Source organism: Taeniopygia guttata, chromosome 4 (genome assembly GCF_048771995.1).
Source record: "Taeniopygia guttata chromosome 4, bTaeGut7.mat, whole genome shotgun sequence".
Lineage (NCBI taxonomy): Eukaryota > Metazoa > Chordata > Aves > Passeriformes > Estrildidae > Taeniopygia > Taeniopygia guttata.
Genome location: NC_133028.1, coordinates 37,946,180 through 37,972,786, shown reverse-complemented (window position 1 = coordinate 37,972,786; position 26,607 = coordinate 37,946,180). Strand labels below are relative to the sequence as shown.

At 35.3% G+C, this 26,607-nt stretch overlaps 1 protein-coding gene and 1 long non-coding RNA gene across 5 annotated transcripts in view; one reads left to right on the top strand and one right to left on the bottom strand.

Moving 5' to 3' along the window:
* SPOCK3 (SPARC (osteonectin), cwcv and kazal like domains proteoglycan 3) overlaps nt 1–26,607 on the bottom strand; it is a 379,716-nt gene that overhangs the window by 63,574 nt on the left and 289,535 nt on the right. For 3 of the 4 annotated variants that reach the window (XM_072928424.1, XM_041715842.2, XM_072928422.1), the window contains 2 exons: nt 25,690–25,804; nt 264–390 (listed from right to left, as the gene is read on the bottom strand). The exons of the other annotated variant lie outside the window; for it this stretch is intronic. In XM_072928424.1, coding sequence (XP_072784525.1) covers nt 264–390; nt 25,690–25,804 — 242 coding nt within the window. The remainder of the gene's footprint in view (nt 1–263; nt 391–25,689; nt 25,805–26,607) is intronic. 4 annotated transcript variants of the gene reach the window in all.
* Nucleotides 388–26,607, top strand: LOC140683952 (uncharacterized). Its single transcript, XR_012055642.1, has 2 exons — nt 388–5,943; nt 19,122–26,607. It is a non-coding gene; the product is annotated as an uncharacterized lncRNA (long non-coding RNA).

Genomic DNA, 26,607 nt, shown 5'->3' with positions numbered 1-26,607 from the left:
ACTCAATGTGCTCCATTACATTGTGGAGCACTCCTACACTCTGCTGCTCCAGCTTTTACTGGTTTATGCTGCTTAGGGTTTGCTACCATTTCGCTTTTACATCATACAAAATGCTAGAATTCTTGTAGGTTGCATTCTGCAATACATTTTTTAGCCAAAACAAATAAATATTGGTTTGTGTTACAATACATTATTTTATTTTCCAAGAGCTGGAATTGATTGGAACAATGAAAGATTACTTTAGTTCTTTATTCAATTCTTACCTGAGAAGAATATGTGTGACCATCTGATCCACAAACAGGATTGGTATAAACTACTGGACACTGCTTGCAGTTTGATGAAATGGGACCACCCCTCCACTGTTTATGGCCTAAACCAGCCTCTTTCATACTGTAAGTAAACAAAAAGTATGTAATTCTGATAAGCAGTAGTAAAAATAGAACATATTCAGGGTATTTTAATGAGCCTTTACAAACAGTAAGCCATACACAATTTGAACCATAAAGTTTTCTTTTACTTAAAGGGCTGTCAATGTCTTTGGCATAACTTCTTCACCTTTGTACCTTACTCACTGTAGTGATACTTGATTCTTGCATATTATTTCACTTTCTAAGACATGAGTAGAAAAAAATTATTAAGATGATGCTTTGGGGACTGTTACACTTATTGATCAGTGAAAGATGTTGGAATTACATGGCATTTACTTATTTTGTTATTGAACAGTATGAATAGAACTATATTCAGAACTAAATACTGATATTTTATGAGGCAACATCTAGGTTTTAGAGATCTGGATGATAAATACTTCTGTAGTAACAGGGAGGTGGTCCAACTATTTGTCCCACTTTGAACACTGTCTTTCACTGTCTACAGTTTGCAAAATTCAGTCAGAACTCAATATATAGTCTAAAGGGAGAAAAACAAATTAATCCACTGGAGCACAGAATCAATCTACACAATCATATATGTATATCTTCATATAAACATATACAGAGCTAGATGGATTATTTCAACTTAGAAGAAGGCTATGCTGAGTCAGAATAAAAGTTTAAAATAAGTTACTGATGCTTCTTCACAATATTTTATAGCTTTTTTGTGATATACAGCCATCTTCAGACTGACATGCTTTTTCTCTGTAGCTTTCAATTAATTATTATTCATTAATTTTTCCAGTATTTTTTTCTACTATGAAAGCATTTAGCAGCCATTGTATCATGAAACAGCTCCTTTATGACATAAAAATGAAGTTACATGAAGTTACTTCTTGCATATAAATAAAAAAATAAACAATAGGGCATATAGTGCATGATTTTTATACTGGGTTTGGTTTTTTTGGGTCTTAATGCTACTGAGAATACAGCAATTACTTATCAGAACACACACAAATGTTCAAACATATAATCTCAAATCAAACATTCTTTCATGGAGCAGAACTCTCAGAGAACTCTTTCGCCTACAGATAATCAATAACTATTTTGCTAGTAATGAATCATTGTTTGAGAAGACCTTGTCTGGAGTAATAAAAAGAAACATGAGAAAATAAACTCCTCATCCTCTGGTTTTATAATGAGCAGAGTAAAAGGCTAAAAGCATACACCTAAGAGTAAACTGGTGATGACAAAAAACAAAAGCCCATTTCCAAGTCATGCTAATGTTTATGTGAATAATTTTAGCTATAAATGTGGTCTTTTAGAAAAAAGGGGGAAAAATCACAGCAATCACAGAATTATAGAAGTTTGCATTCAAGTTATGTTGTGTAATGAAATTTTTAACTGCACAGATTTTTTACAGTGTAAACAGGAAGCTGAGATGCTGCATACAGAAAGTGTCAGTTACTACTGAAAAAGCCAAAAATAGCTTTAGTTCTATGTAGCATAATGGATAATAAAATATCAATACAGGAAGTTTTTATGTCCACCAGGAAGCACTAAAAAGGAAGCAATTTGAACATACCACCTTAATTAACAAGTAACAATCCTTTCTGATGAGTTGCACAATTTGAAGACAAAGCAAAAATCATCTTGTTTCTATTATAGCCAAAAAAAAAGATAAACTGTGTCTTTGATTATGTACAATATATAGTAATAATTAGACTATTGCTGTTCCTTTCACTTGACTGAAAGCATTCCAGTCACTCACATGAGTTCCAGCATCATTAGATTATACAGACGGCTGCATCTTTCTCTAACTTCTTGTTACTTTTATAGCTCACAATTATCCAGAAGTGCCCCAGTAGCCTGAGGCTACTGACAGGACAAGCATCCCAACTATCAACCTGATGCAATTTCTGTTTATCAGAGATACAGTAACTTTAAAATGCTGTACAAATAAATTGCAGAAGTTCCAGACATCAATAGAGAGAACCTCATTGACATCAACAAAAAACAAACTGGAAGCAGAATTTGTGTGGCACACAAGGGGACTTGGTGTAGATGCCTAAAATAAATCAAAGAAAGGACTAGTGGTGCTTAGTGTTTTAGTGTATATACACACTTGTGTATGCTCTTGATGAAGACAAAGAAAGGCAGAGAAAGGGAAAAACCCTCCATTTAGATGAAGAGAAATAAAATCACCTGAAGGAAAAGAGGCATCTCAGACAGGATCACAAGGACAATGCAACTAGAACAAGCTCAGAACACAGAAACTGCAGTTCTGTCATGAGCAGAGAGGTATGAAGAAAACAGAAAATATTTGATATAGTCAGAGAAATTACCTTCCTCAACTAACCTCTGCTTTGTTAGGCTTTTAAATGAAAACTGTCCCAGGGCACTCACTTAAGCTGAAGAGTGTCAAATTTCCTCTTTTACACAGAACTCCTCCAAGACCTTCAGCAGATCACTGTTACCAAAACTGGCTTCTCTATAACTAATTACATTTTAGTAAAAAAGAGATAGATCTGTATTTTTCCAAAACTGCAATGAAAGGCACTATAATGAAGAAATTACAAAAAATGATACTTTTAAGGTATCAATCCAGACACCAGGTCATGGAAATGGTTTGTATGGATATCTATGTAAAGCTTTGGTACAATGATGCTGAAAGTGCACTGTATTACCAAAGCTACTGAACAGCTATTTTTGATTGTCAGCCACTGACAGGTAAATATGAAAAGTCAATTAAAAATATTTTCAATGCTAGTTATGGTAGATAGGTGCATTTCATAAAACACCTGAATAATGCACTTTACTTATGTATTCAAACTTTTCCTTTCACCATTATTTAGCTACATCAGATTTGTTTCTGTTGACTATTTCTTTGCAACCAGGTGTTAGTGTTATGTTTTTTACAGCTAGGCAATGACCTACAAATTACTGACACAGAAATAACTAAGAAACTACTGTGATGATAAAAATTATCTTGGGATATGATCATTGATATATGTCAATATCCTGAAATAGGTACAAAGCTATAAAACATATAATTGGTTATTATTTATGTGAGATATGTAGATAAAGCAATATATATTTAAATTTTAAAATATTAAGACATGGAAAAAAATAGCAAACAAGGCAGTTATTTCACTTTAATAAATCACTTGTTTCTTCCTTTTATTTATTATAATTCAATATGCAAGAAGATGATCCAGATCACTGCAACTTGCGGCTAATAACATTTTGTCATTGAATTTTGTGATTCTACTGCAATCACTATAAATGTTCTTGCACTAATCATCACATTGATGATATGATGTCATAAGATACCTCTTCCATCAAAAATTTCCTGAAAAGGCTTTGGTACCTGTCTCATAATAAAATAACTGTTACTGAAGGCAATCTCCACCTTATCTGATATTGTTGACACCTAAAGGATAAAATTAAATATATGGGCCTAATTTATGAGCAATGCTTCTGATTGCATTAATTTGCATACACCAAACTGTGCATGCCTGCCTAGATAATTAGCCAATCTGCCCAATTAGTCTAGCCTATGTACCTGTTTGCAGACACAAACTTACCTTCCTGTATACACAAATTGTGCCTGCAAATACTTTGAGAATACTTAATGTAATCAATTTAAAATTTATCTTTGAACAACTCTTTGGCAACATGATTTATTTAATAATATCTATATAATGCATAAGTGTCCAATTCAATTGAAAAATGGCATTTAATAGCTAGATTTGATAATCTTCAAACACATTTTTTCAAAACTGGTTGAAAAAAGTGTGAGTTACTAAAAATTAATCTTTGAAAGAACTCTTGTAATTCTTCTCTGATAACTACATTTGCATCTTCAGGAGATTTTAGAGTTATTCCAATTTAGAAAGTCTGCCTGATTATGTTTTGCCATGGCCTTTGGAGGACACAATCAGGTTGTGTAAGATTAACATAATCAGAAAAACTACTTGTATCATAAAATCTAAATTGCTTTCTTTAGAGTTGCCTGAATTTCCTTCAAAGCTGCCTTTTCATGTAGAAGCCTCTTGGAAGAAAACCATAATTGTTAATATATTGCTAAGACTTTTCTTTCAAATGTCAAAAACCTTTAAATTCATTACTGCCAGTCTTTCTGAGTATATTATTTTCACTTGTTTCTTTACTTTGCACTACTTCTAAAAAATAGAAGAAAAATCCATCTGAATAAACCACCAACAACTGAATTAAACTGAGATAAACAGAACAAAAATTAGTAATATTAATGTGGAAATCAAAATAAAATATATTTTAACAATTTTAGGAATTTACAGATTAACATTGTTGGTAAGACATTTGTATTTATTCATAATTAATCTTAATGTAGACTGAATGAGTTCGCAAGTGTACTATTTTCATAAGACAAAAAAACAAAGACTGCACCCCAACACAGAAATCATAGGATCATAGAACATTTTAGGTTTGAAGGAACCTTAAAGAAAATTTGATTCCAATCCCGCTGCCATGGCAGGGATACCTTATCTTACACCAGGTTGCTCAGAGCCCCATCCAGCCTGGCCTTGAACATTGCCAGGGATGAGATATCCACAACTGCTCTGGGCAACCCTTTCCAGTGCCCCATTACCCTCACAGTGAAGAATTCTTTGCCAGCATATCATCTAAACCTACTATTTTTCAGTCCATCACTAAATGCCCTTGCAGAAAGTCCCTCTCCAGACCCCTTGCAGGTCCCGTTCTAGGGGGTACTACAAGGTCTCTGCACAGCCTTCTCTTCTCTGGGCTGAACAACCTCTCTCAGCCTGTCTCTACTGGAGAGGTGCCCCAGCCCTCTGAGTATCTTTGCAGCCCTCCTCTGAATCTGCTCCATCCCATCCACATCCTTTTTATGTTGGAAGCCCCACACTGGATACAGCACTCCATGTGGGGTCTAACAAGAATGGAGTGGAGGAACAGAATCACCTCCCTCAACCACTGGCCATGCTGCTTTGGATGCAGCTCAGGATATAGCTGGACTTCTGGGCTGTGAGTGCACGTTGCCAGCTCATGTACAGCATCCCCAAATCCTTCTGGGAAGGGCTGCTGAGATTCCCATGGGCACACTTCTGGAGTTTGTCCAGAACCCTCTGGATGGCACCCTATATTTTACTAGAAATGATCACATACATATAGTTGAAGCAGATTTTGCTTAGCAAATGCCAGAGATGTGGAAAGCAATCCTGTATATAACAGACCTCATTTTCTGTCACAGAAACCATGCACTTAGATTTTTCTAAAGACAAAGGTGCAAGTTTAGTGTCAACTTAATATCTGTAATAACTCTATCACAATATCTGTTTAAATTAGCAGATCAATAAAATTACTTCAAGAGAAACAAGTGAGGCGCATTTGCATAAACAATACCTAGATAATAAAACTATTAAACAAATTAGTATTTACCATTTTTACCACACATTTTCATTTGCAGTATGACTTCTGTGAATGTTTTGCCTTTTATTCCTACCTACATTACAAATCCCACTTGGAAATCCTGAGCTACAGACTGTCAAAACTTTAGACTCACCCACTAAAGGTAAGAGTTGAGCATAAACCATATTCTCACTGTCTCTAAAGTCTAGGCATGCTGGTCAATGAAGCAGCAAAGCACACTCCATCAGCCCACAAGTATTTGCAGTTCAGACCATGAGAATAGGGAAAAATGGCATCCATTTCCCAGTTAACCCACAGCTGAGTGAGTTAGCCTTCCCTCCTCCTAAGGAGTGAGGTTTTATTAGGGCATGGATGAATAACCTTGGCACACACTAAGGAAACTACTCAATTATGAGGAAGAATTGTCAGAAATTAAGCAGTGTGGAACCATGCAATGTAAGAGAGGTATAACTGCAGACAGAACTAAGATTGTTGAACAAGGTCAGTCAGGAGTGGAGGGAAAACAAGTCACAAATATGAAAATTTATAAAAGCAAAAACAGAGACAGAAGTCTAAACAACACTGAGGATCAGTCCATTTCAATGAGCCATGGGATGCTATACATGTTATACTTTAACTGTGTGGCCAGCAAAGACCCACTGAGTATCTGGAAAGAGGTGGAGAGCATTGTCAGTGCAGTCTAAAAGCAAATTAGTGCCAGCTAAATATTGTGCCCAGTGGCCAATAAACAATTTTATACTTTCAGGTAGCATGTATCCTGCTTACAGAGCCTTTATGCACTGTAAAAACTACTTGAATAAAGTGATTCAGAAAGCAAAGATTACAACAATAGCTTCACAAATTAAGCATAAGCTGGAAGGAAATCTTGGATGAAGCAAGTGTTTTACACATGGCAGAATGATACACCTAATAGAGGATGTCTAATATGGCTCTTCAGCATAGTTATTTTGGCCTCCAACATGGAAGCTGGAGAACAGTAAAGTTACAGAGAAAGGTCTTTGAATTATTTTGATACTGTATGAAAATGTATCATCATGTAAATTATAAAAATGCTTCTTTTACTAGATATTGTTTTCACATAGAGATCAAACAAAATTACCACTGACTTCATAATTTTTAAGCTTATCAACTCACCTACTGTTTTTCCTTATTCTAGTTTTTAGAGGATTTCCTGTACTTCATATAAGAATTGATCTAAATATTACTTCTTTCCTTTCAGAGGATATATGCATTTTTACTCATTCAACAGATGGTAAGAAACTAAGGATCTACTAACTTACTAAGTTACTTAAGTGTTACAATTTTTTTTTAAAAAGGCTTTATTTTAATCTATAAAATCTTATGCATTCCATCACATATATCACTAATAATCAATATTTAAAATTTTCACAAATCAAACTGATAGAAATAAAGTTGCAAAGATTTCAATAGCTTCAGTGACTACATGGGATGGTCACAATTTTAAGTCATTCCAGAACTGAAGCCTCAAAAAATTTAATACACATTTAAGTTGACATAACATATAAACCATATTAGAAAAGAAACTGCAATTCATACACACACACACACACACTTTGCAATTATGTATCATTTTAGAAAGGTTTTTAATAGTGTATATTAATTTATGAACTTAGACTTCACCTTTCATCACCAAGATATGCAAATGTCTTTCATAAGTGCTTTTTATGCTAATCTAAGTGCTTGACCTTGTAATAAGGCAGTGCTTTAATAATTTCTTTGAGATATTTATTACCTTTTCCCAGAACTGCTTTCATTTTATAAAGCTAAAAGAATTACTAAACACATTTCAAACCTATGGTTTTCTACTTTGCAAAGACAGAACATTATATAGATTTTGTGTGTGTACTCGGCCTTGCAGAGTTTACCTCTTTGAATATAAATATATACACTATGTATTAGTTCTACTGGAAAAAGACATCAATTTGTGTTCCAAAGGAAAGCAGACATTTTTCAATGTTTTATAAAACAGAAGCACAGAAGCAAAAGTAATCTCTTCTTTTACACATTATTTAATAAAGCAGAAACCTTATTTTTTAAAACAGCAAAGAGTTCTTTTTAGTCAATAGATGTAATTTTAAAAACTATGTGTAATAACCAGACTATGGTGTCACATCTAAAATTCTTAGTAGTTTGCCGAACAGGAATCTAAAACTCCCAAGTAGTAAGAAACGTCTAATAATTTAATTTGATTATCATCACTTAAATAGGGTTCCTATGTATCAGCAAATTTAGCAATTGCAAAACTGCAAGTCAGGGTAATGGTTTAAATTTTTCAATGATTGTATATCTATTATTGAGAGAGAATTCAAAGATATTAATTCAGAATCTGTTTTGCATAATATGATGCTGTCCCCTGCATTTGATAGTCCAATTAAAGGCACAGTTTTTATTAGAGAGCACCTTAATGCTTCTGATTTATAAAAAAATGAGTGAATAAAAATAATTTAAACATAAACCAAAATTGAAATAAATGAAACATTCAAATAACTAATAATCACTTCTACAACCCAAAGTAGACAAATAGTAACAATATTTTGATTAATATTTCTATGAGGACATCTACTCCTACAACACTGACTATGTTGAACATAATTACAGAACAATTTTCACTAGAAAATAGCTACTTTTCCTATTGGTTCAAAACACTGGCTGCCACAAAAATGTTCTTTCACCACTATAAGAATAAATTGATATTGCACTCATCAGATTCAGAACCCTGCAGAGTGATTCTCATGCAATCTATCTTTCCCATTGCCTGGCAAGTGCAAGTTGCACCCCTGCTGCCCACACTCACAGCTCTTTCTTCCCTCATGTAGGATTAGTCAGTGTCTGCTTAAAAATAGACAGAAAAGAAGGAAGAAAAACCCATTTACAAGCATCACAGTAATCAATATCTGAAAGAAGGACTTCCATTTTCTTTCCTTAATATTATCAACACATATCTGCTCTGTCAATGACTTAAATTTATCTTCTCTATACTAAACTCTTAATGCAGGATTACAGGTAGAAAATATCAGTTATTGATCAATTTCAAAAGAACATGTTTGGGTTTTTTTTTTTCTCTTTCTGAAGAGTCAGTATAAAATGTAATTAAAGAAACATACTTTGAATCAAAACTGAAAAATTTAAGGAGAGACATTAGTAACTATATTGAATTTAACAATTCTGAGCTCTTCATTAGACCTGTGAGAAATAATAAGCTACTTTGACAAAGATTATATTCAAAGTATTCATGTTCAGGGATCTGAATATCCCTTAATTGCACAAGTTACTCAGGGTGGCTTCACCGTATGGCACAAAACCTTGCAGCCATCCATTTTAACAAATGTTCTTTGCTCTTTTGCACAGCTTTGGAGTGAGTGATACTTCCCTGCTCCCCAACCCCTGCTTCAGCTCTTATTGTACAGTACCTAACTCCACTCATCAGTGTGTCCATCTGTGTGGTTGATGCTGCATCCACCATCTACAGTTCAGCTTCTTAAAACTGCCAGTTTAATTTATTGTTCTCCCCTCCTCCAGAAGTACCACAATTCATTTCCATAAACAGTAGAATTGGTATATTTTTACTTTAAACTGCTATATTACAGAAACCAGGTAATATGATTCTACCTACCCTGTGCACTCATTTACATTAAACAACTTTAAACGGGACGCATACTCTATCTAAATCAAGAATAATTCTGCTGAACAAGAAAACCACATAACAGACATAAGAGACCTCTTTATGTAGTATCTTATGCCTGGTGCTGTGGAGCAATACAGGGACACGTAGGAATAGGACAAGAGGTAATGTCTTTACACTGAAAGAAGTTAGGTTTAGATCAGATACAAAAAGAAATTCCTCAGTAAGAGGGTGGTGAGGCAGTGGAACAGGCTGCCCAGAGAAGTTGTGGATGGCCTTTCCCTGGAAGTGTTCAAGGCCAGGCTGGATGGGGCATTAAGAAACCTGGTCTAATGGAAGGTGTCCCTTGCAGGGGGGTTTTACTTTATTCTAACATTCCTTCCAACCCAAACCATTCTATGAACAAGGCTTGAAATAGGCCAGCTGTCTTGATAATTCTAGTGTGCAAGGATTTTTTCCCTTAATTCTACAGCCAAAATAATTTCAAAAGCATAAAAATAATAACATGTCTGTGGTTACAGATTGTAAGACACAGCACACATTATCTCAAGATAATGTGTGCTGTGATAACTATTATCTCAAACTAGTTTTGCTATCATGGTTAGTCTAGGTCACTTCTGACAAAGGCTGTGATGTTTTTAGATGGTGGTGTTAACCAGGTGCTAAAAGAGCGCTGTTTTACAGTTCATGAGTTTTTAAGATAAATATCTATGTCTGTGAATCAGTACCTCATAAAAGTTCTGTATTCTGGCACTGGTTAATAGCTATGGCATGTCTCTGAAAGAGAGAATTCCTTTAGACCATATAGACAACTGTCAGCTTACTGTACTGTAATCTTCCAAGTGCTCCTTAGAGAGATGGAAGAGCACCTATCAGCACCAATTTTCTCACTCCTGCAGAGGCAGAGGAAAGGAGAAAAAAACAAACAAAAAAGAGACAGAAAGGCTTTTCAGCTTGATATTATCTTTTCTGCCAGCATGTCTTCTGAGTTTATGAATTATGTCTGATAACATCAGAAAATGGGAAGATAAAGCTGACAAGCTTTTATCATATAGAGGTCTGCTTAGATAAAATGTATAGCAACAAGTGCATAGTAAGATGATAAAAGAGCAAAAATGGGTTGTCAAACAATTAGCCATGGAGGACCATCTGCTGCAGTATAATAACTTACTATAGTGATATTCTTTTATATTGAAAGAACATAAAACTTTTTCTTTTTCTCCTTGCTTACTACTGAAGGCTAAGTTTAGTTTGGGAGTGCTTATCCTCAAATCTGACAGTTAGCTCAGGGCAGAGCCTGCCTAGGTAATGACATCCATGCATGACAGAGTAAATCCCAACCATCAGCAAGTACCATTTCTATTAAACACTAACTGTGCCACAGGTCTGTACACTGTGGTCATCCATACTGGCAAATATGCAGGAATTCACTGAATGAATATCAAAATCTGCTTAGATAAACTTCATGGGACAAGAGGGCAAAACTCTGATAAAATATAAAACCCAGTTCAACAAAGCATTGCACCAGCTAAATATAATAAAAGAAAGAGCAACACCTGTACAGTCTCCATTTTGGCTGCATATTGCTTGTGTTTGCCCTTGTTCTTCAAAACTTGACCACATTTTGCAACAATACTGATGTTCCCTATATGCTAATTTTTATTTGTAATATCCTTTTACCTCTGATCAAATCCAAGGATCATCAACAGTGACTTTCACTGAAGGAGAAAGTTCCCTTCTCAATTAGGAAGCAACTTATCTTTTTTTATATATTGCAAGTGATGATTTTTATAGCTTGAAAATATTCAAATTTTAAATAACGTACAGTTTGTTTTACTTATTAATCTGCCTTTGTCACAGACATATGAAACCCACAGAGATAAGTACAGTTATTGCTGTATTGAAAATAAACCTAAGAGTTTAAAACAAAACTGCTACTTTCATTGCCATCTATAAATGAAATTATTTTTAAAACATAGATTATTTGTGCTATTGCTCAAGGCAAGAAAATCAAAGAGATTTAAAATGTGAGGTTTTCTAGTCTGATAATGCGCACATATAAATAGATCATTTTACAGATGGAAATTTAATACAAAATAGACATATCCAGAATGAAATATGTGTGCCAGAATATCAATGAAAAAAAATTGTCAATAATACTGCCAAAGTGGTTTTACCAACTGCTGTAATGTTATTTCACATTATTTAGCCTAGCATGACAAAAGTTCTCTTTTTTATTTATGTTTGCATTATATTTTCCCTTATGTCTGTAAGGAAAAGAAAACTTGATTCCATAAAATAATCTGATAGGCAAAAAAATGGATATAACTTATTTTTGTGCCATTAGGAATTCAGTAATTTTCCAATCTTAATATATTTTCCTTTTCTATTAATGTTCATAAACATCAGCAGTATATACTCTTCCTTATTTTTTCTTTCTTCCTTCCTCAGTTACTCTAATGTGGGTCCCATAAAATGGTACCTACAAGGTAATACATAATCTATTTCTTTCAAGCCACCATAAAGCATCTCTCACTGGATATGACTGCATAATAGGTATAATAATAATAAGCCATGCTGAGTGAAAGCACAAACTACTGTGATGAAGAAAAGTAATATAGAAAAATGGAAAAGTGTTATTTAAGAGAGAGAAAAACAGTAAATAAAACTACAACAAAAATGCTAAAAGAGAAGTTCTTAAATAAAACAAAAGCACATTACAAAAGGTAAAACATCAATAATCAATATTTCTGGGATGGTAACACAAAGGGAATTGCAGTTCAGCTTTTAGGGCTCTGCAGTTTAACATCTTCATTCTGCAAAATGAAGGCGTTAAAATTTGGAAAATTCTCTTAGTATTTCAAAAACCATTCAGAATAACTGAAAAATCAGATACTTAAGACTTCACCTTTTCCTCTGCTTCATTACTCCAAAGGGTCTACATTTTCATACAACCGGGGCCCTTGGTGGTGCCTCAGCTGGACACCCCTAGTGCTCTGCATACCATAACACAATATTGATCCTGATTTAGCTGCCCAGTTTCATCTTCAAAGTCATGACTCTGCAAAACAAACAATTCACCACTCAGCCTCACGGCTGAACATGCTTCCAAATACTTTGCTTAGAAGACCAACAACAAATTCAGCTTGGAAATCGTAAAATCGCAATGCAGTAAGAGTGATAAAAATGCTGTGGTGGCATGGAAAAAGGAAAAAATAATCTATTGAGAGATGACAAATGGAAATAAATTATTTTCTGCTCCCACTGTAGGGCAAAATTTTCCTGGGAAAGTATCTGTTTGCAGACAATAAGGATTTTTTTTTTAAAAACCCTGAGAGCAGACAGTGTACTTCTTCCAGCAGCATTTTTCCTTCTCTACTTCATAATCTAGCTCAACTTGTATTTTTATTGCAGTCTTTATAGGTTCAGGCATATATAATCAACTGTCTTACAATAACTAAATTACTTTGGTAAACAGTAAATTGTGGTCTCTAACTGGATGAGTATCCAGTCTGCTGATCAAATACAGAATCTTCTTGTAGAAAGCAGCTGGAGAGCTGGAAAGAAGCAGGTAAAAGGAAATATAAAAGGAAATTAGGAGTAAAGTGACCAGAAGCAAAACTTATAACTCTCTTGTGAAGAACAGGTTTGTTACATGCCAGAAATATCAGCTGTCTTACCTGCATGCTAGCTTAGAAGATTGCTTTACCTCTTCACACACACGTTTCTCAATCTTCCTTTTAACTAATGAGGAACAAGAGCTCTGTGGCAGTAATGTCTTTCAAAATTAAACAGATTCTTAAAATTTGTTTGGAATCTGCTGCCTCCTGTATTCTATCATTTCCTTCATTCTGAGAGTAAATTAAAGTAACTGAGCAATGATAACAGAAACAAGTTATTCTGCCATAGTCATTCTTACAAAGTTAGCACTAAGTAAAGCACCCATATTCCAGGGTCTTCATCCAGACATCTCTTTAGGTTTTTGATCCTATTCTTAACAGTACAGAAGTGTTTCTCCTTCTGGAATGTGTCATTTATCAAGGTGGACATAAATAACAGGACTATTAAATAAATGAGACCTCACTCAAAATTATTTCTTAATATTTACAGACTACCCTCTTCTGCATTCTTTACAAATTTCCATTGTTTTGTTTGATTTTATAACTACTGCATCTGCATAAGTTTTCCAAGTTCTTCATAATGACCCTTTGTGTCTGCTTCTCAGTTGAGAGAAGAGAATAAACAATTACTGATTTTATTAGCAATTACCTTGTTTTCCAATTTGAAGATAGGAGAGGTGAATTAGAGCGTGACAAAAATATTGCAGTGCAGGTAAAAACCTCCAGCATTTGTACTTTGAAGTAAATAGCTATATGATGTCATATAACTTCTAGATATGAGTATACATCTAGAATATGAAAGAAATTCAATTTTCTAGACATTTCAAGTGTGTACAAAAAAAAGCTGAAGTTACCCTAGAAATGTTACTGTAATAATGAGTAAGGGAATAGCAAGCCCTCCCCTCCTACTACCCAACATGTACATTTGTTTTATGATAGCTAAGAGCATACAGAAGATCTTGGCTGTACCTTCATACCTTTTAGAAAGTGTAGTAGCATACTCCAAATATGCAAAATCAATCATTGAAAACCTCAGGATACCACTCTCCTATAGTCTTAAATTTATCATCCTACTCCCCAGCTTAAATCTCCTCTCAATCTTTTATTTGCTTCTACCTTGCACTTCCCCTTGAGTTTGGGGTTAAAGAGGAGATGATGTCTGGAGTTATCCTTAGAAGGAAGATCCAACAGAAAAAGCTTGGAACATAATTTGTGTTGAATTTAGGGATCAAAACTTCAAATCAGCTTCTTTAAGTATGCAAATCTTTGTACTACAAACATTCACTGACAATTAATGTGCAAATAGTGAAGGCAAAGGTAAGAGGAATGCATTTTTCAAGATGTGCAAATGTTTTCAGAAACATTTACATGCCCAGATCTTCAGCTGATCAAGAAATGAAGCAATCCCTAAATTACAATAATTATCTTAAATGTTGAAACATATGAAACTCTCTGAAAAGAAAAAGCCCACGTAGGTATATTTCTCTACGAAACATCTTTCCCAGAGGCATTATTTCTAAGATTTAAAAGGTTGTATTTTACAACAGTTGTTATTTTAGACTCAGAACTAAAATCATCTACAGTTAAGGAAGAATGAATAATAATTAGAAAGCAGAACAGACAAATTATGTCTCATACACAGTCACGCTCAAAACCACAAAGAATTAAATAATTTTAAATCACAGTGAAAAAGCACTGATGAATACATATCCTCCAAGATGATAATTTTGGATGGCTTGATCCATAGGTGCTACGAACCAGTTCTACCCCATTAGTTAGAGGAGAAAAGCTGTTCTGAACAAAGGAGAGAATTCATGCTTCTTTTTCTGTGTAATTTTGTTTATTTGGTTTGGGGTAGTTTTGTTTGTTTGCTTTTTATTGCTTTATAGAATAGCCTAGGAATTGCAAGTCTACGTCTATTAGGAAAGTGATATACTGTAAGCATTGTTGCTATTGCATTTGCAACTTCAGACAACACAGTCTATAAAATAAGGATACATCCTGAATGTTTTGCACTTTTGCAATCTTGTAAAAAAACACACTCTATTATTATAAAATGCTTATATAAATTTTACCCCAAAGTGTACCAGGTACCTGTGCTTGAATGTTCAAATGTATCACTGAAGTTCTGTATTTGAAAGAAGTATCCCTCAAAGGAATTGAACCAGGACACGCTGGAGCCACAGCTACTCTGAGTTCAGGTTTCCTCTGGTGTAATCTCTTCTTTGCCTCCCTCAGGAGTTCTGTTTAGACAGAATCTGAGTATTTCTTTTAGATTTCTGGACACAGAATCTACAGCGCCACACATCATGTGGATAGTCTGTGCATGCACAATTAACCCAAAATAGATAGTGCCTGAATTAAGGCAGCGGATTCCACAGATTTAGGAAGCTTTAAATCCAGCTTTGACTGGACTGTGATTATAAGAATTTTTCATTATTATCATTGTTATTACTATTACTAGAGAAGATGCATAGGTGTTTTAAAATAGTATTTGTGTGGTGTAAGTGGCCCAGTATGTAGATTTTGACATTAAGAAAAAGATATTTCTTTTTTTTTTTTTAGGTAATAAGGATCTAATATAAAAGATATAGTAGCCTGTGGCAAAAGCCGCACACCTAAGTAAAATACTTCTCCTGTAACAGACTACAGCACTCTGCAAAGCAAACCTATTTCAGACAATCTGGACACGTGAAAAGGGGTTTGGCATTGGATTTTAAACTGAAGATAAGATACTGCCAGACACAAAACCCCCTTATATAATTGACCATGTAACAAACACAAACATTTAAGAGACTCCTGACACGTCTTTAGCATTCTGAGTACACTATTTGTTCCAAAAGCAGTAATACATTTTACTGTAAAGTGGCAATATATGCACATACTTCACTCAATGATGACAAACACCTCCAGCTACTACACTTAATGGATTTCTCAACATTGGAAACCTTAAATGTATTGTTTTACATAAATGGAAATTAGTACAATGATTTCTATTCCCTGAACACTACCGCTACTTGGTTTCACACACTATCCTTTTCCCACCACTGGTACATAAGCAAAACAACAGATATATTCAGAGCCTATAAACACAACTTATGAACCACAACTTTCACATAAAATTAAATGCATAAGAACTGATGCTAGGTAGTAATAAAAGCACTAACCAAATAATAACCAATAACCAAAATCAAGTATTAAAACCTGTGAAAGAACCCTTCATATGCAAGCATCCTGAAATTCTACCGTGTTCCATTACCTAGTAGCAGAGTATTTCAGTAATACTGAAAAAAAAACAAAACAAAAACAAACCCCTAAGACATGAAGAAACTACATTACAAATGTTTGTATCAGCTATTTTAAAATTGAAAATATTTTCTAATAAAGTACACTGAAAACTGATTCTGACAGCTAATTTTTAAAGCACCATAAAAATATATCACAAGTTTAACACATATTTTTAGGAAGGGGCATTGAACTGTTCTTGAATTCACTTTGCCTACCTTTTCTAATAAACAATAAAAAATCTTATAATTTTGTATTTCAACATTTACAGTTGTACACAGTGAGTTATCGCTGCAGACTGCAATCACAACTTCATAGTTAAGAGTGAAGAAGTAATTTAAAAGCACTGTCTTCATCATTCTTCCTAATCTATTTTTTTTTTAAATGCCATCTTTTAAAGTAGATTCTCAGGAATACTGTAAGGGAAAAGACCATTTTAAAACAACACAACAAAAGCTGTCACACCATTTTTTACAAACAGGACAGTACATTAACATCCCCTAGGATTAGTCAAAACTTACACTCTACCAGCAAAGCTTTCCTAGATAGTCCCATTTCCTAGTCACATTCTTTCCTGCTGTCTACTTTATGAATAGAAGTTTTGTAACTCACTGCTTCTTAGGAGATTGTACAAATGAGTGTGTCTTCAGCCACCAACAGCAAGACCGAAAGAAATACAGCAAGCTGAAATCCATTCTCCTGAATAAAAATCCAATCCTAATTTATAACCTCATTGCAGAATTTCTAAGTAGAACTCTCTTGACCAAAAAAAAAAAAAAAAAAAAAAAATCAAAGAAAAAAATCATCACATGCACTGATTACCCAGTGCACCCTCTCACTCCTACAGGCAACTGAGAATCTGAACAAGCTTCTTGTGGAGCAGGTAGAACATGAGCAGACTCAGGACTTAACGAAATTAACTGAAATCCATATGATTTAGTCTTGCATAGAGCTCCACATTTTTTTTTGAAAAAAGCCTATCATGGATTTATGAATGGGGAAAGTATATTGGACAGCTCCTGTTCTGCTAACAAATAGAATACAAAGGCTCTGTTTTGGTCTCTTTTATTTAAAATCTGTTTTACATACTAAAAAAAAACAAACAAAAAACAAACAAAAAAAGAAACAAACCAAAAAAACCCCAAGCATTAGAAAATTAATATTTTCGATTTTTACAGACACTGTTTGAGAAGGCCAGGGATAAGGGGTTTTTTTCTTCTATAAGGATAGCAATTTTTGAGTTTTGATGCTGGACAGCAAGAATTACAAATACTGTATGGCTTAGTAACAACCTTAATAAATAGAAAGGCTGATACAGAAAACACTGATACTGCAATACACAATGCATCAACACAGAACTCTTCCACTAGTGTTAGCAAAAGCTCCATACAGAGAAAGAAGGAATTCCATGAGAGGATCCCGTTTTCCTCCAGCTGTGTTCCCATAACTCCCACAAACATGAATGGAGGGAACCCAAGCTCACCAAGAAATTAACAGGCCTTCACAGCACATGCAGAATGTATGATGCACGGTGTCAATCGCCTCCTTTCCTCCCCAGTGCAATGAAATGAAGAGTTAAAAAAAGAAGCTTCATTTTCTCACTTTAATAAATTAAATTGCATAGCATATAAAAATCTCTAACGTACCCAGATTTTCACCTCTCTTAATCACATAAAAATCCAAATTATTTTCTCAGCAAATTCAATGAAGCTACGGCTAAGCAAATTTCCTTTTCAGTACTTTGTAGAGCACAAGTATGATCACAATGGCATAGTTACACAACAATTGGTCTAATCAAAGCTATATAATGTTAGAATTGTGAATGAAGTAGTGTTGCTCATTAGCCTATTACAAAAGAATTACTGTAAATTCAGCCTACATGCAGCATCACTTCCTGTGCAAACAAACACAGATAATGCAACAAGCTTGAAACACTGCCAAGCTGGCAGACTGGCAGCACAAATTATGCAAAGAACCAGAAAGCCTTCAGTAGATTCAATAGAGCTTGGAGGATAAGAATGATTAAGTGTTTCTGTGTACAACTACAAATCACAGTAATGAATCAGACTAAAATTTCCAATAAGGGACTTAACTGCACCAGCTGGCCTTCTTCAGCAGCATTATAATGTGAAATGATGACATCCTCAATAGCGGTGTTTGCAACTTTCACGAAATTTGCCCAAAGCAAGTCCTTTGTTTTCCTTCAGTTTTTTGAAAGCTTGTTTGTTTTGTTGTTTTTTTAAATAATAAAACATTGCAGCACCTAAAATGACAGGAAAGCTACAAAGCTATACTGCTCCTTCTTCTCTGCTTCTTTTCCTCTTTTTCTAACCGTATCAGCTCTAACAGATTTGCTTTCAAAACTGCTCAGACTACAGTTTTGAAAACAAATACAACTACAGATTTACAATTACATCCTTTTTTTTTAATCAGAAATTTAGTCGTAACAAGTCTAAATTAAATCCTCTCTTTCCTTTGTTGCAAAGGAGGGGAGATAGCAAAATACCTCAGGTTCATAAGTATGATGTTTTGGAAATCTGGGGTACATGTATGCATACAATATGAACAAAAAGAATGTATGTGTACTTATTCATTCCTATATATGTATGTGCACATATGCATGTACTATATATGTGTGTGATTTTTTCTCACATAAAGGCATAAATAAGCCCTTCACAAATTTGACTTCACTTTTTCTGCTTGGGAGCATAATCTCGGTCATACAGTACCCACATGAATAGAAACAGAAGGGGTTCTGGCTTTCTTTCACAGTGTTACTCTGAGCTTCTGTGACATCATCCAGGCTAATCCACATCATGCTCCAAGGCCAACCACTCATCACTTCCAAGCTGAGATGGAACATTTTCCTCAAGTTAAAATACTAAGGTGATCAAATACAGGGAAGATCTTCTGATAATCTTCCTCATATAAAATGTATTCAGACTGATTTTACACATTCTTCAGAAAACTGGAAGAGGACAGAGTCCAAGGCAAGAAAGTGGTCTAGATGACCAATGACTTGAATCAAATGAGCACCTCAAAATGTCATTTAAACCAAAACCCTGAAGGAAGCTGTAACAAGATAAAATGCCACTACAAAATCTATGAAGCTATTCTACTACTCTACCTTCATAAACAGGATTAGGCGATGCAACATCTTTACCACTACCAGCTTCTGTGAGTCTGTAATAAAGTGACACTCTTTAATACTCCTTGATAGTAAAACTGTTGTAACTTGAAGACTGCACCCATAGGCAGAAATATTACAGAATTTTTATTAATCCCTAAATTTGAGTCCTACTCCACATAGGCTTGGGGCAGGGAACCATTGTCACCAAATTTATCTTCATTTCACAGACCTCTGAAGAGTCACTAATTCTTAGAGAGTGAATTCTCTATCATTAGGCCTTCTATACTGCTCACCACTACCAGCTCTGCACCTTATAGGTGTCCAGTCTGCACACTTCTCCGGAATCTGCCTTGTGGAGCTCTACCAGAAAAAGAGCTGCTATAACTTTTCATTTCTTACTTTTAACTTAGAGAAATTTGACTCTCTATTCATAACTGGTGAACTCTTACTATTTTCCAGTTGATCAACATCTGTAACTGAAATGTTTTTACCATGAAAAAGTTGTCATTCCTACCTTAACCTTTATTTAATAAAATGGGGTGAATCTGTGGCTTTACTGGAAACCAGTTACTACTGCTTCCTACTCTGAAACCTAAGGATAAATAATTGGAGAAGGTAAAAACTCAAAGAAATAGGGAGTTTGATATCACTACACAATAAGTGCTGTCAGGTCTTTAAACATTATTATTCCATCTTCACATGCTACAGCACGGACAAATGCAATCTATTTCTGCCATAGCAGGGAGCCTTTGTGTTGATCTGCACAATTCACATAAACAAAATCACAAGAGCATAGCAGGACCTTCACAGTGGGGGCAGGGGGTATCATGTCTTGTGGGAATTCATAAAAGGGACAGATCTACATCTGCCTAGAAAAACTGCACACACCTTCAGTGCACTAAATAATATAATGCCTCCAAGCACTGATTGATTACATGTATCAAATCAATTTTACATAGTAGTTTTCCTCTACTTATGGAAGAAGAAAGAGACCGGTTTTTAATCAGAGTGCACTAGGATCAACGAGTAAGTACAACAATATTAGTCACTAGGTTCTAATATATCAAAGACACTGGGATTTACTTGATTTTTGAAACATGATTTTTGGCCGAAAACTGTTTTGCAATTTCCCGATTTTCAGACCTTTTAGAGTAATCATGTTGAGAGTCTTCATTCACTGGTTTCCAGCTGTAAGCAGTCAAATCTTGGAATGGGCTGTACAATAACTAGGTCTCAACTTAATTAATCTCCTTTATAAATTATCTCCTGCAGATGATTTGAGATAAAAGCAAAGAGAAACATCTGAAGAAGAGCCCGCACCGCCTCTTCCTTCTTTCACCTTTAAGTGTTAGGTTTAAATATTTTTGACAAACACGGAATACAAAAAGGATTCCAATAAAAGTAATTCTCCTAAAACCACAGGCACTGTTCCATGTTCACGGTTCCACATAAATTAAAATTCTCTGCTGGGCAGCAATCCTTCTCCATTTTTTCAAGTTTTCCTGCTCTTCACCTGCAGATAAACTACTGGCTTAGAACTTCACCTATACACTGCTTAGTTTAGTACTGCAGCCTATTATTCACAGAATGTCAGTCTTAGTGAAAACTACAGTATATGTCAATATCATAATTGCCCCTTTGAAATCTAAAAGAAAGTTAACACACTATTCATCAGAACCTGTTAGTTCACCACTGAACTAACTTTTCCAGTTTTCTGAGCCTGGTTAGTTACCAGCTTGCATGGCCTTAATGAGCTCATGTGTATCATGGTATCTGCACACATCCTTTCTTTGCTTACTCAAAGTGGCAACAAGAAGCGCACGGAGATTTGAGGATTTCTGTCTACCACTGCTGCGCTAAATACGCAAAAAGCACACATACCACTGCAGGCATTATGAAATGTCCATTACTACCTACAGCCCTCTCCTCTGACTCATCCTTTTTATTCCTGTCCAAATGTCTTCTGGCAGAACACTCACGTAACTTCTTTGCTCTTCCCCAGGCTCAGAGGGGTGAACTCAGAGTTGCCAGAGATTGTTAGTACTGCAGATGCAAATAACTAAATCTCCTGAGAGTGAAGAGATGGGAAACTAAAAGCAGTAGATGATTATTCCTAGCGTGATGAATATTCTGCCTGTCACCATAACACTCACATCAACACATACCAATACAACCAATACTGTATTCAATATTATGCAAGTTGTATTTGTAACTGAATAAGGCATACTCCAAAGCATTTCATTACTTCATATAAAGACCCATTTATGATGCATTCGAGTCTTGGCAGATACTCTCTTTCCACAGCAATCCACATAGGAATAATGTGAACTACCTTTACATACACATCCTGCATATTTTCCCCTCAAGTACGTTATCTTTCTTTCACAGCAGAGATGTGTGCGTTTCACAGTAGAGCTAAGTGTGTAGCACACAGAACACAGCTTCCAACAGAGTAAAAGCCAGCAGAGATGCAAATGCTACCAACAAAAACCTTGCTCCTTTAAGCATGACCCTGTGTCTTCAAAGTCCTGGTACTTCCAACTATTCTCATGACCAATGATCTACAACACCAATTTCATCTTTTTGTCAAATACTATTAAGTCTTTCCAGGACAGCACATAAAGGAAGCTCTTGTGCTGTGGCCCTGCAGGAGTGTGTTAGAAGAGGACTTGCCATCTTGGCAGTCTACCAGAAAAGGAAATGAGCCTTGAGAGGAGACCATGCTCTCAGCTGCCATGGAAACTGAGGAAGAGCAAAACCATAGGCTTGCCTAACCCACAACCCCACAAAAAGGACAGTGAGAAACAGTAGCTGGATTTGAAACCATACAAATATAAGCACACTGCAGCAAGATCACAGGGCTGAGATCCCCAAGCTAATAGAAATTTTAATACTGCTGAAAGCACAAGGTAGAATCTTCACTAAAGTGTGACGTCACATTAATTAATCCTGTTGGGACCTTGTCATATCAGTCACTACCAGCCTTGCAGGTGGCTGGGATATTCACCCATGCTTCACTGTGTGGTGCTGAGGGGCCCTCAGTAATCCAAACTGGGCTACAGTAGTTTGGAGATTGCACTGAACAGAGAAGAACACCTAGGAAAGCACAGACTGAATAACAATGTCTATGCCTATGCGTTTTTCTGTAAATTAATTTCTTACAAACAATAAAAGAAATTACTAAATTGACTTCTCCACTTGATACAATTATCAGTCTTCACTGATTAGCAACTTCTCTATGCTATTATTTAAAGAAAGTAACAGAATTTATAAACATAAATTTATGAACTAGGTAATAGGGCTTCTTGGGAATGCTGCTTCTAGTAATAGAGAATTCAAGTATAAATCAGAGCATTTCAACTTGACAACACTACAGAAAAATCTATTCAGCTGTAACTGTACTTCATGCCTCTTTCCCTGTGTACCCACAGGTGCCCATAAACTTTTTATTTATTATGGAAGTGTGCTAAGTTTCCTCTTCCCTGACAGTCTCTTGGGGATCATCTTTGCCACTGTATCAATTCACATACTTTAAACTACTTTTCCTGTGCAAGAGTCTTGTGAAAAATCTCTGGAACTTCTATGGATCTATACAGAAATTATATCCAAATTAAAATCCACGGGCAAGTTCTTTATGAAAAGTTCCCAGTAATTCATGAAAAAGAGCTCAACTATTTTTTTCAGAAAACATCCCCAATTTCCTTTTCTTAATTATTCATATTATTCCATCCTAGATGAACACCACATGTGCGCATACACAAGTAAAGCAAAAAAGGAAGGACTGTTGGGGTGAAATTTTGTAAATGTTTATTCACAACAGATTACACACAAATGATATATCAGAAATGGATACTTGTAGATAGGTTATTTTATTAACTGTCAAGTTATGCTTTCTCATCTAATTTTTACCAAGACTCATGTTGTGGTGTGTTTTTGTTACATTATTATTTTCAATTGTTGGTTTTGTACCCCGCCCCCCGAAGCATTGGTCTAATGCCAGCTGTCAGTCCTCCCTCATACCTGCCCATTTTTCCAGAGATTTCCCTGTCATTTTTGTATCCTTCAACGCTTCATTGGTTTAGTTAAACTGTTCCCCTCCCCTGTAACTCCATAGTGGTTTAAATATTTTAATTCCTGCTTTGTGTTCCGCCCAAGTCCCTTTGTTATTGGTTCCCCACTGTAAACCCCACCCAATCCTGTCCCTTAAAATTCACTGCCCTGCCTTTGTGGTCCTTGCCTGTGTTCTACATTGAAGTTATGGACACTTTTGTTTTCATTCTTACAGTTTAATGAATGATTGTCAGACTGAGAAGCAAGGCCCATCTCGCATTTCTACGCTGATCCCTCGGCGATTGCACGGGAGGTTCAGGGACTGGGGGAGGCGTCGCGCCCCCGCCAAGCGCGTAACACCGAGCACACCGCGACAGGCAACACAGAGCGCACCAGTGCCTTGGGAACTCTGAGAAACAGACGGCCCTACTGATAATCAGCACACAAACTGCAGATACAAGTGAAGGAATAACATGTACGGCAAAGAAAATCAGTCATGGTAAAGAGACCCAGCAGACACGTCTGCTTGTGCTTATGATACTCCTACTTTAATCCCACCATGCTACAAAAAGGTCAGAAACTGCATGAAGAAAAACATTTTCAGAAAGAAAGCACAAAGCAAATTATTTCTCCTTGTATGTGGTAATCTGGGGGAATAGGGAGATCTAAACTTGGGAAAACCCTGCCCTGGCTCAGCACAGGTAGGTAAAAAATTGCTTCATCTACCTTACAGGACTAGATTTACACTGCTTTTTACAAATATCAAGTTTCTGCCATTCCAGTTTGCCATTACTGATTGCATTATATTCAGGCAAGTTCTGTTTTTTAAAATATTACCTTTCTAAAAAAGTACTAAGAACTGTGGGAGGAATAATACGGGGGTGAAGGCTGATGTCAAAAACTTTCTTAATTGAAGAGTATGCATCTTCATCTAATATAAAAGAGATTTAGTCATCACCTACTGCATGTATACTTAACTAGAAAATGTCATTATTTTCATTATTTTCCATTACATGTAATACCTCTTAGAAGTTTTGAATTATTATGTTGTCTCTTCACAGTTAACACTCATATATCCCCAACACTTAACAGGAAGTTGAAAGCAGGCTACCTACCTTTGTCTGTTGATAATTCTTGCACTATATATATCATCTTATCAAACTAAAATGTCTAGGTCTACACTGAGATTTCTTAATGTAAACAGTGTAACTTCACAAATACTGTTTTTTTTTGTTAAGTACAGCTGCAGATCGAGAACAGTTTAAACTTTTCCTTTCACAATGTACTATCTTGCTTGTTTGAAAAGCTCCAGATGGATGTATTTAACATAACTAGACACTCAGAAGAACATTCCTTGTATCGTTCATAAAACTGTACTTGAACTGATCCTTTTCCAACACACAAGGAAGTCTTATTTTCCTCAGCTCTTTACAGCCCCTACTGAGCAAAGCACTTTAACAGACACTTATTTAAATCAATTTATTGAAATTTAGCCATTCTACTGTGTCCTGTTTCCCCACACTTCCTTCTGAAGTGTGAAAAAAAAGAACAATCAAGTCAAAAATGCAATTTGACTCCATCTCCTTAGCACGCAACAGTCACGACTCAACTGAGTGTATGGTTCAGGTCCTACATATTCATATTTCTGCCTCAGATAACACATTATTTATATATTTTCTCCTTACATTTAACCAGTCCAGCATGCAAAGAAAATAAGAATGCACAGAAGAAGAGAAAAAGAAGAAAGGAAAATAACTTCCACTAATCTCAAACAACTTACCCTGTATCAGGCTGTTGCCTACACTTCAGCAGGTAGTTTTGAGTTCTCTAGTTTCATATAAGAAGTGATGATATCAAATAATGTACAGCAGTAGGATACTATCACAGTAATTTTATTCATTTGGTACTGACACAGTGGGTATTTTCCTAAATGCATTTGTACTGACACTTGCAATATTTAAAATATGTATATTTTTCTAATATCCTAGTCAAAAGAAATCAAGTAGTAAACAGTATGATCAAATTACATATACATAATGACTTCTAAAATCCACTTCTACTCTGCTCACATGTTGTTAAGTAATTAAACTAATTATAATGGATTTATGGTTTACAAGTCAGTCACAAACACTACAAAAATGTCTATAGGAAGGTATTTACCTGTGTGTAAGCCTTCGATGACTAATGCAAACTGCAGTTTGTGGATCCTGTGCAACACAGACTTTATGGCGACTACATTTCATCTTCAAACATGGATCTTTAGCCGGATCTAAAGCTGAAAATAGTTTCAGAAAGTTGTTAACAGTTATCTAGAATACGAAATTATGGCAAGAAACACCACACATAAAACACACCCAGTTTGTGGAGAGGGTTGGCCTGCTGCTTGTACAGTGCTGGACTGAAAGGAAACAGGAAAAAATACAGCTGTTGTGTAGGTTAGTCAGTACTCCCTGCTATACTCTTTTAACAACTGCCACTCTCTGACTGTAATCCTCAAACATATTCCTCAAATATTGCCACCTTGAAAGCAGTTTCCCTTAAGTGCTTACTAAGACACAATTGGGTTCTTTCTACTCAACATTAAATGGTGAACAATGACACTGAATTTACTTAGAAATTATTACTCAGATGAGATTTCAGTAAAAGAAAAAGTAAACTAAAATATGCAGGTGAGTAATTTGTGTGACTGCATCTTTAAACATAAATTCTATCTCCTTCTATGTTCCTATTTCTGCTTTGTGGTTGTTTTTTGTTTTTTTCTTTTTAGTCATTATCCATACTAATTTTTGAAAGACAATTCCAACTATGAACAGTGATTTCTGGCTATAATACTGGAAGAGCCAAATAATGCTGGTTTTTGCTTATTAATAAATTTGCATTTTTCTGGAGTAGCCATGCCTACATGGCTATAATATAGAAAAGCATCTGTCAATTTAAGCTCTCAGAAGAGAAAATAAACTTCGCCATTCTCTGATCTCCATGGTGTCCTTTCAAGTAATCCAACTATTCCAAAACTGGATTTTTTACCTTATTGGTATCATTTTTTGAATCAAGAAAGCAATAAACAACTGGAATTCA